Source organism: Syngnathus floridae, chromosome 3 (assembly GCF_059516105.1).
Source record: "Syngnathus floridae isolate MCC-2025c chromosome 3, RoL_Sflo_1.0, whole genome shotgun sequence".
Taxonomy (NCBI): domain Eukaryota; kingdom Metazoa; phylum Chordata; class Actinopteri; order Syngnathiformes; family Syngnathidae; genus Syngnathus; species Syngnathus floridae.
The window spans coordinates 18151433-18164311 of record NC_142415.1 but is presented as its reverse complement, the minus strand read 5'-3'; the positions used below and the strand labels follow the sequence as shown (position 1 = coordinate 18164311).

Here is a 12879-nt window from a genome sequence, read left to right as displayed (position 1 = left end):
GCCTCCGCTTCAATGGATGCCGTATCCCATATGAATATATCGTAAAACTAAAATATATGATTTTGATTAAGTGTTGAAAACTGATTAAGAACGTGTAATTTCACATCAAGATGATTTGTGCAACTACTATACTCTACTCATCCCTTCAATAAATGCCTGGTAATTACTAGAGTTGAGTAAATAACCCCCCGGCTGCTTTTTGACAGAATAGGGTCTGTCATTGTAAGTAATACAATCTCAGGATGACCTAATTATGCCCCCCCCCGTCACACTGAGTGCAGAATCAGATGTGCAAGCAAAGGGATTTTGTATTTTAATCATTTATTTGACTCTTTTGTCGCTTTCCCGTCCGCCGCACATAAACAATGCCATCGCCACAAAAGCCCTGCTGACACCGACCATCTGACCACCAGGCCTACGCCCACCCGTCGCCCTGCTTGCTCACCGAGAAACTTCATTGCAACATTGCTAACTCAGCTTTTTTTTTTTTTTGGACAAGCCAGTTGCCCCCGTGCAAATCACAGCTGAACTCTGTCAGAAATAGTCAAGAAGAGAAGATATCTGTATCTATATCTACTATATGTATATATATATATATATATATATATATATATATATATATATATATATATATATATATATATATAGTGCCAACTGGAACGTGGACCACTGGACCACTTGTTTGATGGAAATGCGACACATACTTTAGTACACAAAATTGTCAGTGATGGTGATTTTTTTTATTTCTTGTTTGATATTTACTTGGTTGAGTCAAATTATGTGGAGTCAGGCATTGAGAAGGAAGTGCATTTATTCCTCCGCTAAATGAAGTGTTTTGAAATGGAGCCGTAACCTTTTGATTCGGGCGGCTGTGAGATATTTGTCCACACACTGATCGGCTCAGCTCTGAGGGCTTCCAGGAGCAGCGAAGAACTCTTCCATGCATTATTTATGGGGCCTCGGCTGTGAATCCGCTTGGAATAATAATAACAGCCATTTCCCAGAGGCTCATTATTGTGTGTTTTTTAAAAGCTTGCGTTCGGTCGCCATGGACACCGGAGCTCCTCAATCCTCTTTCTCGCTCTCTCGATCCTGCATTGACATTCAACTCACGCGCCCTGGCTCTTTTAATTTTCATCACATCATAAGAGTTTTTTGTGTCGGTGTGCTTGCCTCTTCACTAATCATGGTGAAAGAAATTGGCCTTTTTATTTGAGCCCCCCCCCTGACACACACACACACACACACAAAAAAGAAAACAAATTAGAAACGTATTGAAATCAGAGTCAATTCACACCGCTGATTTGTAAATTGAAATCCCCTCAGTCGCCTTTGGAAGACATAAAAAGAAAGAGAAAAGGGTCCTTTCTGGGCAGCCTATTGTGAATATAAGATAATTATTGTTTGCCAAGACCCCCGATAGCCCATCCACCCCCACCCCCTCCTTCTTCCAAGCCTTGGGGACATGTTGGAAATGAAGCCATTCTGAAGGCAGTATGAAATAGCAGTGGGGGGAGGAGCCTGTGTTGTTATTATAATGATGAAGACAAGTAGCAGTTTCATGCTGCCCTTGCCTCGAAAAAAACCCACCAAATGACATCCATAAATGTGACGGAAACTGACAAGAGCATTCATATCATCGGAGTGGTCTATAAATTGCTGAACGGTTTAAGTTCTAATTACATTAAAGAAATGCTAATGGAATATAAATCTAGTAGGGCTCTGAGGTCTGCAGATTCGGGTCAATTAGTGGAGGCCAGAGTTCAAATCTAACTTGGTGAAGCCGCATTTAGCTGTTGTGCTGCATGCGAATGGATTATGTGGCCAACAGAATTGAATTCAGCCCCAAGTGTAATAATTTTCCCTATGCTTAAGGTCTTTTATGGTAAATGGTTTTCATTGTTCTGGTTTGCAGTATATAAATAAAGCTACCTTGCTGAAAAATACAACAAAAACCTGTTTATCATGGGGATAAACCTTGGGCAGACCCTCTCACATATTTAAACTTATTCATTTTATAAACTACATATTAGGCATATTTGTTTTATGTACATTTAAGAGGCGGGGCATTTGGTACCAAATGTGTTGGTGCTAAAGGTGGGGGAAGAAATAAGATTAGTTTATTAATAGTTTGGCCATTTATCACGAACAATAATGGGTCAAACAGTTTGTCTCCATTCACTTTCATAAGTGTTTATTTCAGTAGCTAACAATAAGATAAAAGGCATAATAACTCCTGAAACAAAAGGGATCCCATCAAATAAATATTTGCGATTGATAGTTTAATTTTGAACACACACAAATATATAATACTTCATACAAAAAAAATATGGCTACTGTCATATTAGAATGTGATGGAATGTCTCTGGATGCGTCGATGACTCGTCTACTTGTATGGCAAAGCGAAGGTAAAAAGAAAAACTGATTGTTGCTATTGTAACTCATAAAAAAAGTAGAAAAAGAGCAGAAAATGCATTTTGTGATATAGCAATCCACAGGTCATTTCAACAATGTTTTCATTAAAGCCTCACTTATTAAAACTTTACAAGCGATATGAAAAAAAATGTACATTAATTTTTGTGGGTTTGTAACTTTAGGGTCGACTGTACAGCTGGCAAAAATACCTCCAATGCCTTTTTATTTTATTTTTTAAAATTATTTTTCAGTTGGCTTTGGCAGTGCAGCAGCAGATTGGCTCTGCTTTATTTGTTTTATTTATTTATTTTTTTTTAATCTTTCATCACATTAAAAATACATCACATTTGTTTCCCCCCAAAGCGTCCGCCTGGAGAAATGGATTATAAAATATCCCCTTTTCGTTAGAGAAAAATAAAAGACATAATTTAATTGTTAAACAACTGACGGGAAAAGTAATCAAGGAGGATTGGGATTTGAGGGAGTGAGTTCAGGCAGTAGCAACCCCGACACTACAAAAACACATACAGCAGATAACAGCTACACTCGGACGACATGGAGACAGAAAAACAATCTTTCCAGGTCTTTAAATGTCCCCCAAACCTGGGACCAGTCCAGCCAAAGTCCTGACTTTGCTCCAGTCCCTCGCGTTTGTCCATTAGTTGTCGCCCCTGCCCTTATAAATAAAGCTTTAGCGTTAAATAAAAACAGTGACAGACACATGGCATACCCAATAACAACTGAAAGACACCACAAACGAGTACGGACACCCCCCTACTTACGAACATTAAGCTTCCCATATATTTTGGACACGAATAGTTAAAAAGTCAAAAAATGAAATGGTTTTTCCACAAGACTGAATTTTGCGTGTTCTGTTTTTTCTTACAGAGAAAGTTCTCCATTCCTAACATTGATATATTCTCATAGGTTTCAACGGGATTTACAGATTTTAGCAACTGATGGATTTACCAAGACAAAAATTATCCCCATGAGATTTGACACCACAAAGAAACCCGCTAAAAAAACCTTGGATGACACCGACTATGAAGTTGACGGTATTGAAGTCGAGCTATTTGTTATTAAAAGTTGGATTTAACTGATTTGAAACAAATATGGTAAAAAAAATGAGAAATACGTACCATTCAAGACACGATCAGCCTTCTGGAATGTAACTTGTTCGTAAGTTAGGGAGTGTCTGTAAACGGCGTCCTAGCTTGGACGAAACCCCATCAAGCCCTCTCCCCCTTTGGCCTCACATTTCCACGCGAGTGCATATCCGTCTATAACAATGGACACCAGTTCTTCTTGATATAACATTCTAAATTGTGACACACTTGTTAAGTGCAACTCTGAAAAGCAACCTGGACTGATGCTTTTATTCTAATGTCCTTGAAGGAATTTTGGTTCAGAAAATGCTGACCTGGGAAAGGACCTGCGTGTGGGCCTGGGAGGGGTGTTGCGGCGGTGGAGGGTTCTGCTGCTGGGGGGCTGGCTGAGGACTTCCGAGAGATGCCGAGCCAACAGAATGGGGCGTGCCGGGAGAGTGATGCGGCGGGGAACACTGGGACTGGTGTTGCTGAAGATGTTGGATTTGCTGCTGATGCATTTGTTGCTGCATTTGCATGTGCTGCATTTGCAAGTGCTGCTGCTGCTGTTGTTGGTGGTGTTGTTGTTGGATGTGGTGCTGTTGGAGTTGCTGCTGGAGGTGGTGTTGGAAGTGCTGATGCTGCATCTGCTGCTGAATCTGCTGGTGGTGCATCTGCTGCTGCTGCATCTGGTGGTGCTGGAGGTGCTGCTGCATTTGTTGCTGCATGGAATGCTGCTGCTGCTGCTGCATGGGCGGGCTCATCTGCGACACAACCGAGGAGTGCGCCATGGTCCCGCCGGAGCCCATCTGACCGAGCATTTGCGGCATCGGGGACATGTTCTGGTGGGAAACGGTGACCGAGGTGACGATTTGATTGCCCCCGATTCTCATCTGCAGAGGCTTGGGGGCGATGGCTCGGGGTAGGGCTTGCTGAAGAGCCTGCGAGGCCGAGGGCATGGAGGGGTGCTGATTGAGGGGAGAGGGCAGCACCAAGCCCGGAGAGAGGCTGGTGGAGGCCAAAGTCTGCTGCACAGACCGGATCGTCTGGGCCTCTGCGGATTCTGCCGCAGCCTGGACCCCGCAAAAAAACCAGACGAATCAATCATCTGAGTTTTCACAATGCAATTGTTTTCAGGATAAGGAGAGAAATGACTGACCTTGGACACCAGACTCGCGCGGTATGCTGCCAAGGCCTTCAAGTACTCTTTCTTGGCAGCCTCTGTTTTGCTTTTGTACACCTGAAATAACACCACGAAAGAGATCAATGAGGGACGAGATTCTTCTTGAAACACGGAAGGCATGGAAGGAAGACCGACAAAAGATGTTGCAAGTTGCATACAGCAGGGTCAGTAGAAACTTCATATTCCGTTAGACGTACCTGTTTCTGCTCTTCTCCGAGACCGTCCCACATGGATGCCACGATCTTGGACACTTCGCCAAAGGTGGCGTTGGGGTTCTGACCCTTGATAGCGGCTTGAGTGTCTCGGAAGAACAGGGCATATGCCGACACTGGCTTCTGAGGTTCGTTAGGATCCTTCTTCTTCTTCTTCTTGGGGGTCTTGGGCTTTTTCGTGGGATCGACGGGTGCCGGTCTCTTTTCGCCCACAACCTGAAATAATAGAGGATAGATGTTGCTCAGGGCTGTGGCTTGTAAATATACATATAGATTCAAGCTTTTTCGCAGACATCTGATGACTTCCTCACCCTGTTGCCGTCATCCTGGTCATCTTCGTTGATGGAGCTGGAAGGCGACGGTGTGGCAGACTTGCTAGCCGGCGGTGATGGCGAAGTGTGGGCGATGTTGGCTCCACCCATGTTCAGGTTCAACTGCGCGTTGAGATGCGATTGGTTGATGGTGGTCAGCTGATTCCGCGAGATCATCCCGTTGGGGCCGTTTATGTTGGCAATGGACTTCATCAGCATGGCTGGGTTGGTTGCGTACTGGCGGATATGGGCCGATCCAACGTTCTGTTAGTGGCATCAATGGAAAATGAGGCATTGTTTACATGGTAATGCAGTATTGATTCTCTGTTTTGATGTTAAGTTGCTATGCCTGCAGCTCAAGTGTCTTCGTTCAAGAGAGGAATGGATGGTGGATTGTTAAATGGTAGTGCCACAATGTGCATGTTATATGAAATTATTGACTTAAAGTAAAAATGTTTTTATATTCATATTTTAGTTTTTGTGCGACAGCTTCTTCATTACATGTACAAAATGATAAGTCGTTTATACTTGAAACAATATGGTATAATCAATGATCACTGCTAACCATTCTCTACGCGCGGATGTCATCAACGGCAATCACGGTAATCCAGAATTGGGAATGATCTTTAAGACTGAACAATAAATTCTTGTGATTGAGAAGGCACAATTGATTTTCAGGAGATAACTGAGGAACACTGAGCGTTTGAAAAAAAAAATCTTTAATCATGAACTGTTTCTTGGAATTGCACTTAAGAGGGAACATTGAGTTTGCATTTAACAGAGCTGAGTCGTATATTATCTTTCAAGTAACAACAAAGATTTTTTTTGATGCTTTAAAATGAAACAACCGGGTCTTGTAACAACAGACTCTTCAAAGAGTCTTTGAGACCGAACAACCGAGCCTTAAAAGAGTGTTCGGGAAGAAACTGCATATTCTTAGAAGTGCCTTATGCAAGGTGCATGTTTACACAGGTTAGCATTGATTGCAACTCGGTTGAAACCAGCAGCCGTCTCTAAGGGCTGCCAGATCAGAGAGCTGACATGGAACAGAGGAGGAGATGTGAGCGCAACACAAGAAGGTGATTTGTTCCTTCTGGCTGAGTCCATCTGGTATTCAGCGACACAATCTCAATCTCCACCTAAATCAACACATCATAAACCAACGCATGAGGCTCTATTGAACTCGCCCATCTTGCTGAAGTATTGTAACAGCTTTTAAGGATACAACATATTGTTGTCACTTCTCTCTTATCATGAATACAATTTGTGGGGAGGGATGGAAGGTGTCTGTTTACTCGTGGCAGGAAGATGCAGTGAGAAAATCTTTTGTTTTTTTTCCCAAATAATAAAAAACATAGACAAGCTTGTGAGCATATTTGCATAGCCACCTCACTTCCAAGTGCTTTTGTCATTACCGAAAACATGACGGGTTGCCGTTTGCGCCATAAAAAGACGCATGCTGAGCTCATTAGTCGCGGCCATCTGTATGGCAACGATGCAGACCGGCCAATGAGCCGTTGCGCCGTTTGTTTGGAATATGCTGATTACCTCAAAATGCCTCTTAAGCATTGAGAATTTTTTTCGGTTAAATGTTAGTGAAACTTTGGAAGTGAAACAACCTGAAACTGGAGATGGCAAACTTTTGTGCTCAGGGGTGACCTTGTTTTTTTTTTTTTTATTTATTTATTTTTTTTTACATGCGCAGATAGTATTTTTGTTTTTATATAATACTTAATTTTACTGTACTTGTCTGTATTATTTTAAGATTTTCCTGATTTTTTTCATTTGTTTTTTCCTAACTTCCCTTTTTTTTTTTTTTTTTTTACTTTTGAGGCATATAATGAAAAAAGTTCACGATGGCATCAGTTTTTCAACAGTGAATGCAGTGTGTCGAATTGGAATCAGCGTGTGACGATAAAGGCTGACGAATCATCTTGGCTCACAGTCGCTTACAAATAGATCACGGCCTTGCCGTTCCTCGTTTGCATTTTGATTACGGTATTGTCAGCACTCCTGACGAGATGTTTTGATAGTTGTCGTAAATCGGCAAATAAGTCCTTATCTCCGGCGCTCAGCAGCTAAACAAGCTACTATGTCTCTAATCAATACATGTTAATCCACTTTGCAATATCCCTCACATAACCTCTGAGAAAGGAAGAGGAAAATGACTTATTTACTGCATTTCTATTGCAGAATGACAGCAATAAAATGAATGTCATCTTTCGGGGCTCCGATGACACGTGCGATACAATTTCAACAAAGATATCTGAAAAAATGAAATAGAAAATCTGAATTGATGAAGAGTTTATGAACAGTGCCCGCATGTGCTAAGCTGTAAGAGCACTGAAAAGAATGTTAACAAGTTCAATTTCCATTCAATCAATGAGCAGAGCTCTTGGAAATGTTCTGTGGCAGCAGAGGGCTAAAAATCATCTATATGGTAATTATGGGTGGATGAATCCCCCAGTAACTTTCGCCAGCATGAAAGGTCAGTCCTATTAAAGATAGTTTATCAGCACTCTGCACATATTCCTTTACTGGGCTTCTAAATGGCGACATCATTTTTATTTTTAAAACACACACACAGAAACACATACAAGTGCAAGCACACACGGCCCTTCCCCTTTTTCCATTTTCAGCAACTGTGCTTAAGCTAAATGAGAAAAATACAATTGTGAGTACTGGTAAAGGCTACAATCCAGGGGCGGGGCTATTTTAGTCCTCTGGGGGCACACGGTTTTTATTTAAAAACGTAACGATCAAACATAATGAATTATTATTGTGTGAATAAACAAAGACGGGCAAATGGCAGCCTGTCCACATTCTGAGTGTCCCATTTAACAGTATTTAGCTTTTTGTTACCAAACCAACAAATTATAAAAAAAACCAATAATTAATTTTTTGGGGCAATCTCAAATATATAAAATTAGCCATAAATATGCAAATCCACACATTACCTAGTCTATAATATTGGGCACTTGTCATACTATGTTAGCATCAATGCTAACATTACAGGACCACTTCAGTGCCTAAGACTCTTGACAAGTGATCAGGGTAGGATATTACCCCCGCTTCTGACACTAAATTCCAGCTGTCCTGTGACCCTGAACAGGATAATAGAACACGGACGGGTGGAATGACATGACATTGGTAAACAGAGATTGCATTACAAGACATCTACTGTATGTTTTTAATCCAATCATATGAGGACAGACTGAGGCAATTTTCTCTGTGTCCTTGCACATGTCAAGACATGGCGAAAGCACCAGGCGTTCTTTGGAAATAGAAGCCCAGGACCCTCGTTGTACAGTAGAGGAGAGGTGGGAGAAGAAATTGTGAATAAAGCTACGCTGGCAAGCTGTACCCTCCGGTACGATTGGGTTTGAGCACAAACGAGGGGATGGTAACACACTGGGAAACAAAAAATTCGAGAGTTCGGAGCTTGTTAAGAGAGCGGATTAAATAAATAATGACTTGGCATTCAGGCGTTGCATTGCCCCTAACAAGGTGAACAATTTGCAAGATCTACGTGCTGCATGAGCAGTCAGGACTGGGGAATTAGAGGAGCACTTGGCAATGCAATAGAAATTCTTGCAAATCAGAACTGCTGTATTCACAGCCTGGCTTTCACTTTTTTTTTTTTGAAACAAATAAGTCTTTTTTTTACAATGAGTGTAAAAGCGAATATTGTATCTCCAACTTTTTCTGATTTACCTTTCTGTAGAACCTTCGCCGACATGGACTAGGAGACTTTGCCTTATGTACAGATTGACCATACCTGATGTAGCTTTACACAATTGGTAGTATCAGAAGAAAAAAAATATTTTTTTGTCTTTTGAGGTAATATCAACTCGACAACTGTCCACCTCCGGAATAAGAATCAAAAGCTGTTTTCACACTGACACTAAAAACTAGCATCGGGTAGATAAACGGCATATCTTCTGTTACAGCCACTTTGCGTAATTATGGGAGCAAAGTGAGCAGAAAGCAAACAAATCAAATGAAAAATGTAATTGTAATATTGTGCTGTTTATTTGTTGGCCCCTGCAGCCATAACAAAGAAGAGAGCTTGTAATCACGTACATAAGCATGTCATTCCTTTATCAGCGTGCTGACAACAATGACAAAACACCCCTCTCAGCCTCTCGTAAATCACTGTCTGCAAACTGAGACCGGCACTTATCTTGTTTCAAAAGTTTCCTCTTGGAGATAACAAAAAAAAGAAAGAATCAGGTGAAAGGAGTGACGATATTCATTGTGCCAAAGCTTTTGGGGAATCAATCCCATTTCAGGAGAAAATGAGGGACCATCTCCTTTTTTTTCTCGTGGCAGAATGTGCGATGGCCGATAACGAGCGGCAACCTACTTTCTCAGCTTTGAAATAAGAGTCCAATCAGACACATGAGCCATGCAAATGGTCTTAAAGGAGGAATAAATGCCAGGGAATCAAAATCTAATCCTCTAGCAAGTCGTGAGAACGGTCCGGAATGTAATTGTGTCAAGGTTCCTCCAGATGTACCGAGCTTAACTGACCGTGAAATGAAAATTCTTTAGGCACAAGCCTTTTGGGGCCCTCACTTACTGTACGGGATGTTTTAAAAAAGCGGCAATTATCTTGTGGGCCCTGGAGCACGGAGGCAGGGAAACTGAGCTGTTAAGAGTTTATAGCCCGTCTCCCCTTATGGAATGTAAATAAATGCAGTGGAACCAGGAAAAAATATGACTCAAAAGTTAAACAATACCTCAAACCGTCAAATGGTTGAGGACTTCAGAATTTCTGGGGTTGCGTCCCGTATTTTTCGAACAATAAGGCGCACTTTAAATCCTTATATATGATCAAAAAACAACAATGACCTTATAACCCTTTCTATATATAGAAATTTCCAAAATAGACCTGTTCCTTGAGACTCTTATGATCAAGTGCACTTGGTGGTCTGAAAAAATACCGTAGTTTGTCTTCTTAGTGATATCACCACCAAAGTTTATCAGTGATAACAACAACAAAACATAATAACCGAAAAATCAAATATGGATCTTATTGTGACATATATGTTCAATAGATGTTTGATGCAACAAAAAAAATACGATTTACATTTCTCGTGAAAACACCTCGGAGGTTTATCAGTGATAAAAACAAGGAAAAGTGTGGCTTTGTATCTACTCAGAACGACACCTCAATTTCGTCATTATCTGGGCCAATCATGCTTTTGTCCTTTCGCTAAATGAATCTGTCGTTTTCTTCCTAATAGACAAGCAGTCATCCAGTTGACATTTCCATTTTTCCTCCTCAGTGCTTCTACCCACCATGGCATTTAAGAACACCTTTTTCCAACCTCAGACAACAATCTCACAGGCCTGCCAGCTACCCCGCAATTGACCATTTCATGTCAGGGATGAGACAACACCATTTTAGCGCACCTCGAACAATGTGAGTTTCGTCTTCTACAGCTTACAGAACAATGTTTTGAAAAGGCATTAGCATGTTGCTATGGTGGCCATTTTGTTGGAACGGTACAACAACTTGATGAAGACTTTAGTTGATGAAACAACTTTATCATTGTCCCGTTTTTGTCGAACCAAAGTAGAAGGGCAGTCAAACTCACCACCGGTTGGCCATTGCTCATCGTCAGTCCTTCCTGGTCCATCATGTTGCGCGAGATTGTGATGGAAGGCAGATCCAAGCTCTGAGGGGGGAACTGAGGGATGAGTGAGCCCCTGTGCTGGACCGGAGGCTCCGGCATGGTGGGGAAAGGCGATTCGCCATCAGACAGGCCGAGGCCAGACTCCATTTCCGGTGGAGGTGTGATAGGGGGAATCTCAAACTCCTCGTCCCCTAGACTTGGTGTGTGAAAGGTCTGCAAGGAAAGAGAAAGCATTGGTTGATCTGACTGACGTTGAGTTTTTGGAGTGAGGTTATACGTAACTAAGTCTTCTAAGTGCAGTAAAATATTGTATTTGCTGAAGGCATTAAAAAAAAAAATCAAGCAACGATCACGTAAGAGTGAGATGATGTGTGATAAAGGCAGTTAATCTTAAAGCAGTTAATCTTAAGGATGCAAAACATTGGGGTGCAATACATGTCACCAACGAGATGGCTTTAAAAAACATTTTCAAGATGATTACACTTGGCCAGGAGTATTTCTTTTTTTGTTCCCCTTGCCTGCACCCTTAAATCTGCTCATCAAACAGCCTAATCCTTCTGCCTTTGGAATTAAAGCTTTCCGACACGCTTAATTTGCTTACTCGCCTTCTTGGAGATGGGAATGTTCACACACTTAGGTCTTGTTTTTATGTGTAATGTTGCGTTAAGCCACTCTGCGGAAATGGGGGATATTCATAAGCTCACAATGACCACAGCAAAACCAAAAGACGGTGTCAAAGGTAATGATAGGTAATTTCGCAAAACCAGGATTGCTTGAAAAGCTTAAAATTATTATATCTGTAAAATAATGGAACATATCCAAAACCAATTGGGATCATTTTTACAGGACTATTCTACTTAAAAGCATCCTTGACATGACGATAATTGGCTTGAAAGCCAAAATAAGGCCTTTACTTTAACCACGAAGGTCTCTTTTCAAACACAGTTTAATTTTTAAAGATTCAAGGTGACGTGCTCACACCATACACCACCATGACAACCTTGCATCCAAACCCAGAGGACACAGTTGAGTGAGAAGATACCAATTCTATGGTCAATAAGGTGGGAGAGAATATCTATATGACAAAGAAAACTGTCAGTACACCAGCATCAAATTTTGATGGTCACATTTTTTATTCATATTCCTGAGGAGACAATTCTACAGAAACACAAACTTTTGTACCATTCTGAGGGATCCTGGTAAGTTCTTCGACAATTGTTTGGACAGTTGGACTGCAGTTCCTGGCTGCAACCTATTGACTCATTCCAAACTAGTTAGCTGGGTGCAGAAGTTAAACTCGGGAGTTCTGATCCATCCAAATAATAAATGTCTATGAATGTGATTTTTTTTTTTTAATCATGACTGCTGAGGGCATCGAAAGACGCACTAATAACCAATAACCATCCAGGGCAGAACCCATTAATACTATTTTCGTTCCGAAAACAGAACCAGTTCACCTTCAGTTCACAGGGAGCTAAAGCCCAATTTGTCAAAATGCCAGCCTCTGGTTGCCTGAGTGCTGAATAGATTACAAGAACTTCCAGTGAGAGCTGTTCGCAACAAGCTCTCCGCTATCACAAGCTTCCGTCCACTCAAGTCCCAGCGATGCCAGCATGTCAATGAAAAAATATAAATGTGTCTAAAAGTTAATACACTAAACTGCCACAAGTCAAGCAGGGGCAAAGCTCCAGATACTCCATCTTTGCCGCGTCCATTCATCTTTTCTGACTTCTTCGAGCGAGCCGGGTCAAGCTGTATGCTGGTGTGGAGACCTTGTGGTCTGTTCTGAGAGGACCTTGTACAAGGGTTTTTCTTTAGTTTATAACACTCCCGACATAGTGTCTCAAGGTTACAAAAGACGTCCAATCAATAGCTAGGTTTATATTTGTGGCCCAATAGGCTTGCTTTGCAGAACAGGATATTAGAGTCCAACAAAATAGAAGGTTGGCCATAGTGAGGCATTTTTGAAGGGGGATCAGAATTGTCTTCATCAGTTGTTTAATTTTTAATGAACAACAAGGAAGTTGATGA

At 41.4% G+C, this 12879-nt stretch overlaps 1 protein-coding gene across 2 annotated transcripts in view; it reads right to left on the bottom strand.

Annotated features, from left to right (window-relative positions):
* Positions 1–2177: 2177 nt before the first annotated feature.
* tox3 (TOX high mobility group box family member 3) overlaps positions 2178–12879 on the bottom strand; it is a 57035-nt gene continuing 46333 nt past the window's right edge. For both annotated transcript variants that reach the window (XM_088370214.1, XM_088370213.1), the window contains 5 exons: positions 10810–11061; positions 5207–5470; positions 4881–5111; positions 4660–4740; positions 2178–4573 (listed from right to left, as the gene is read on the bottom strand). In XM_088370214.1, coding sequence (XP_088226340.1) covers positions 3821–4573; positions 4660–4740; positions 4881–5111; positions 5207–5470; positions 10810–11061 — 1581 coding nt within the window. In that variant the 3' untranslated portion in view covers positions 2178–3820. The remainder of the gene's footprint in view (positions 4574–4659; positions 4741–4880; positions 5112–5206; positions 5471–10809; positions 11062–12879) is intronic.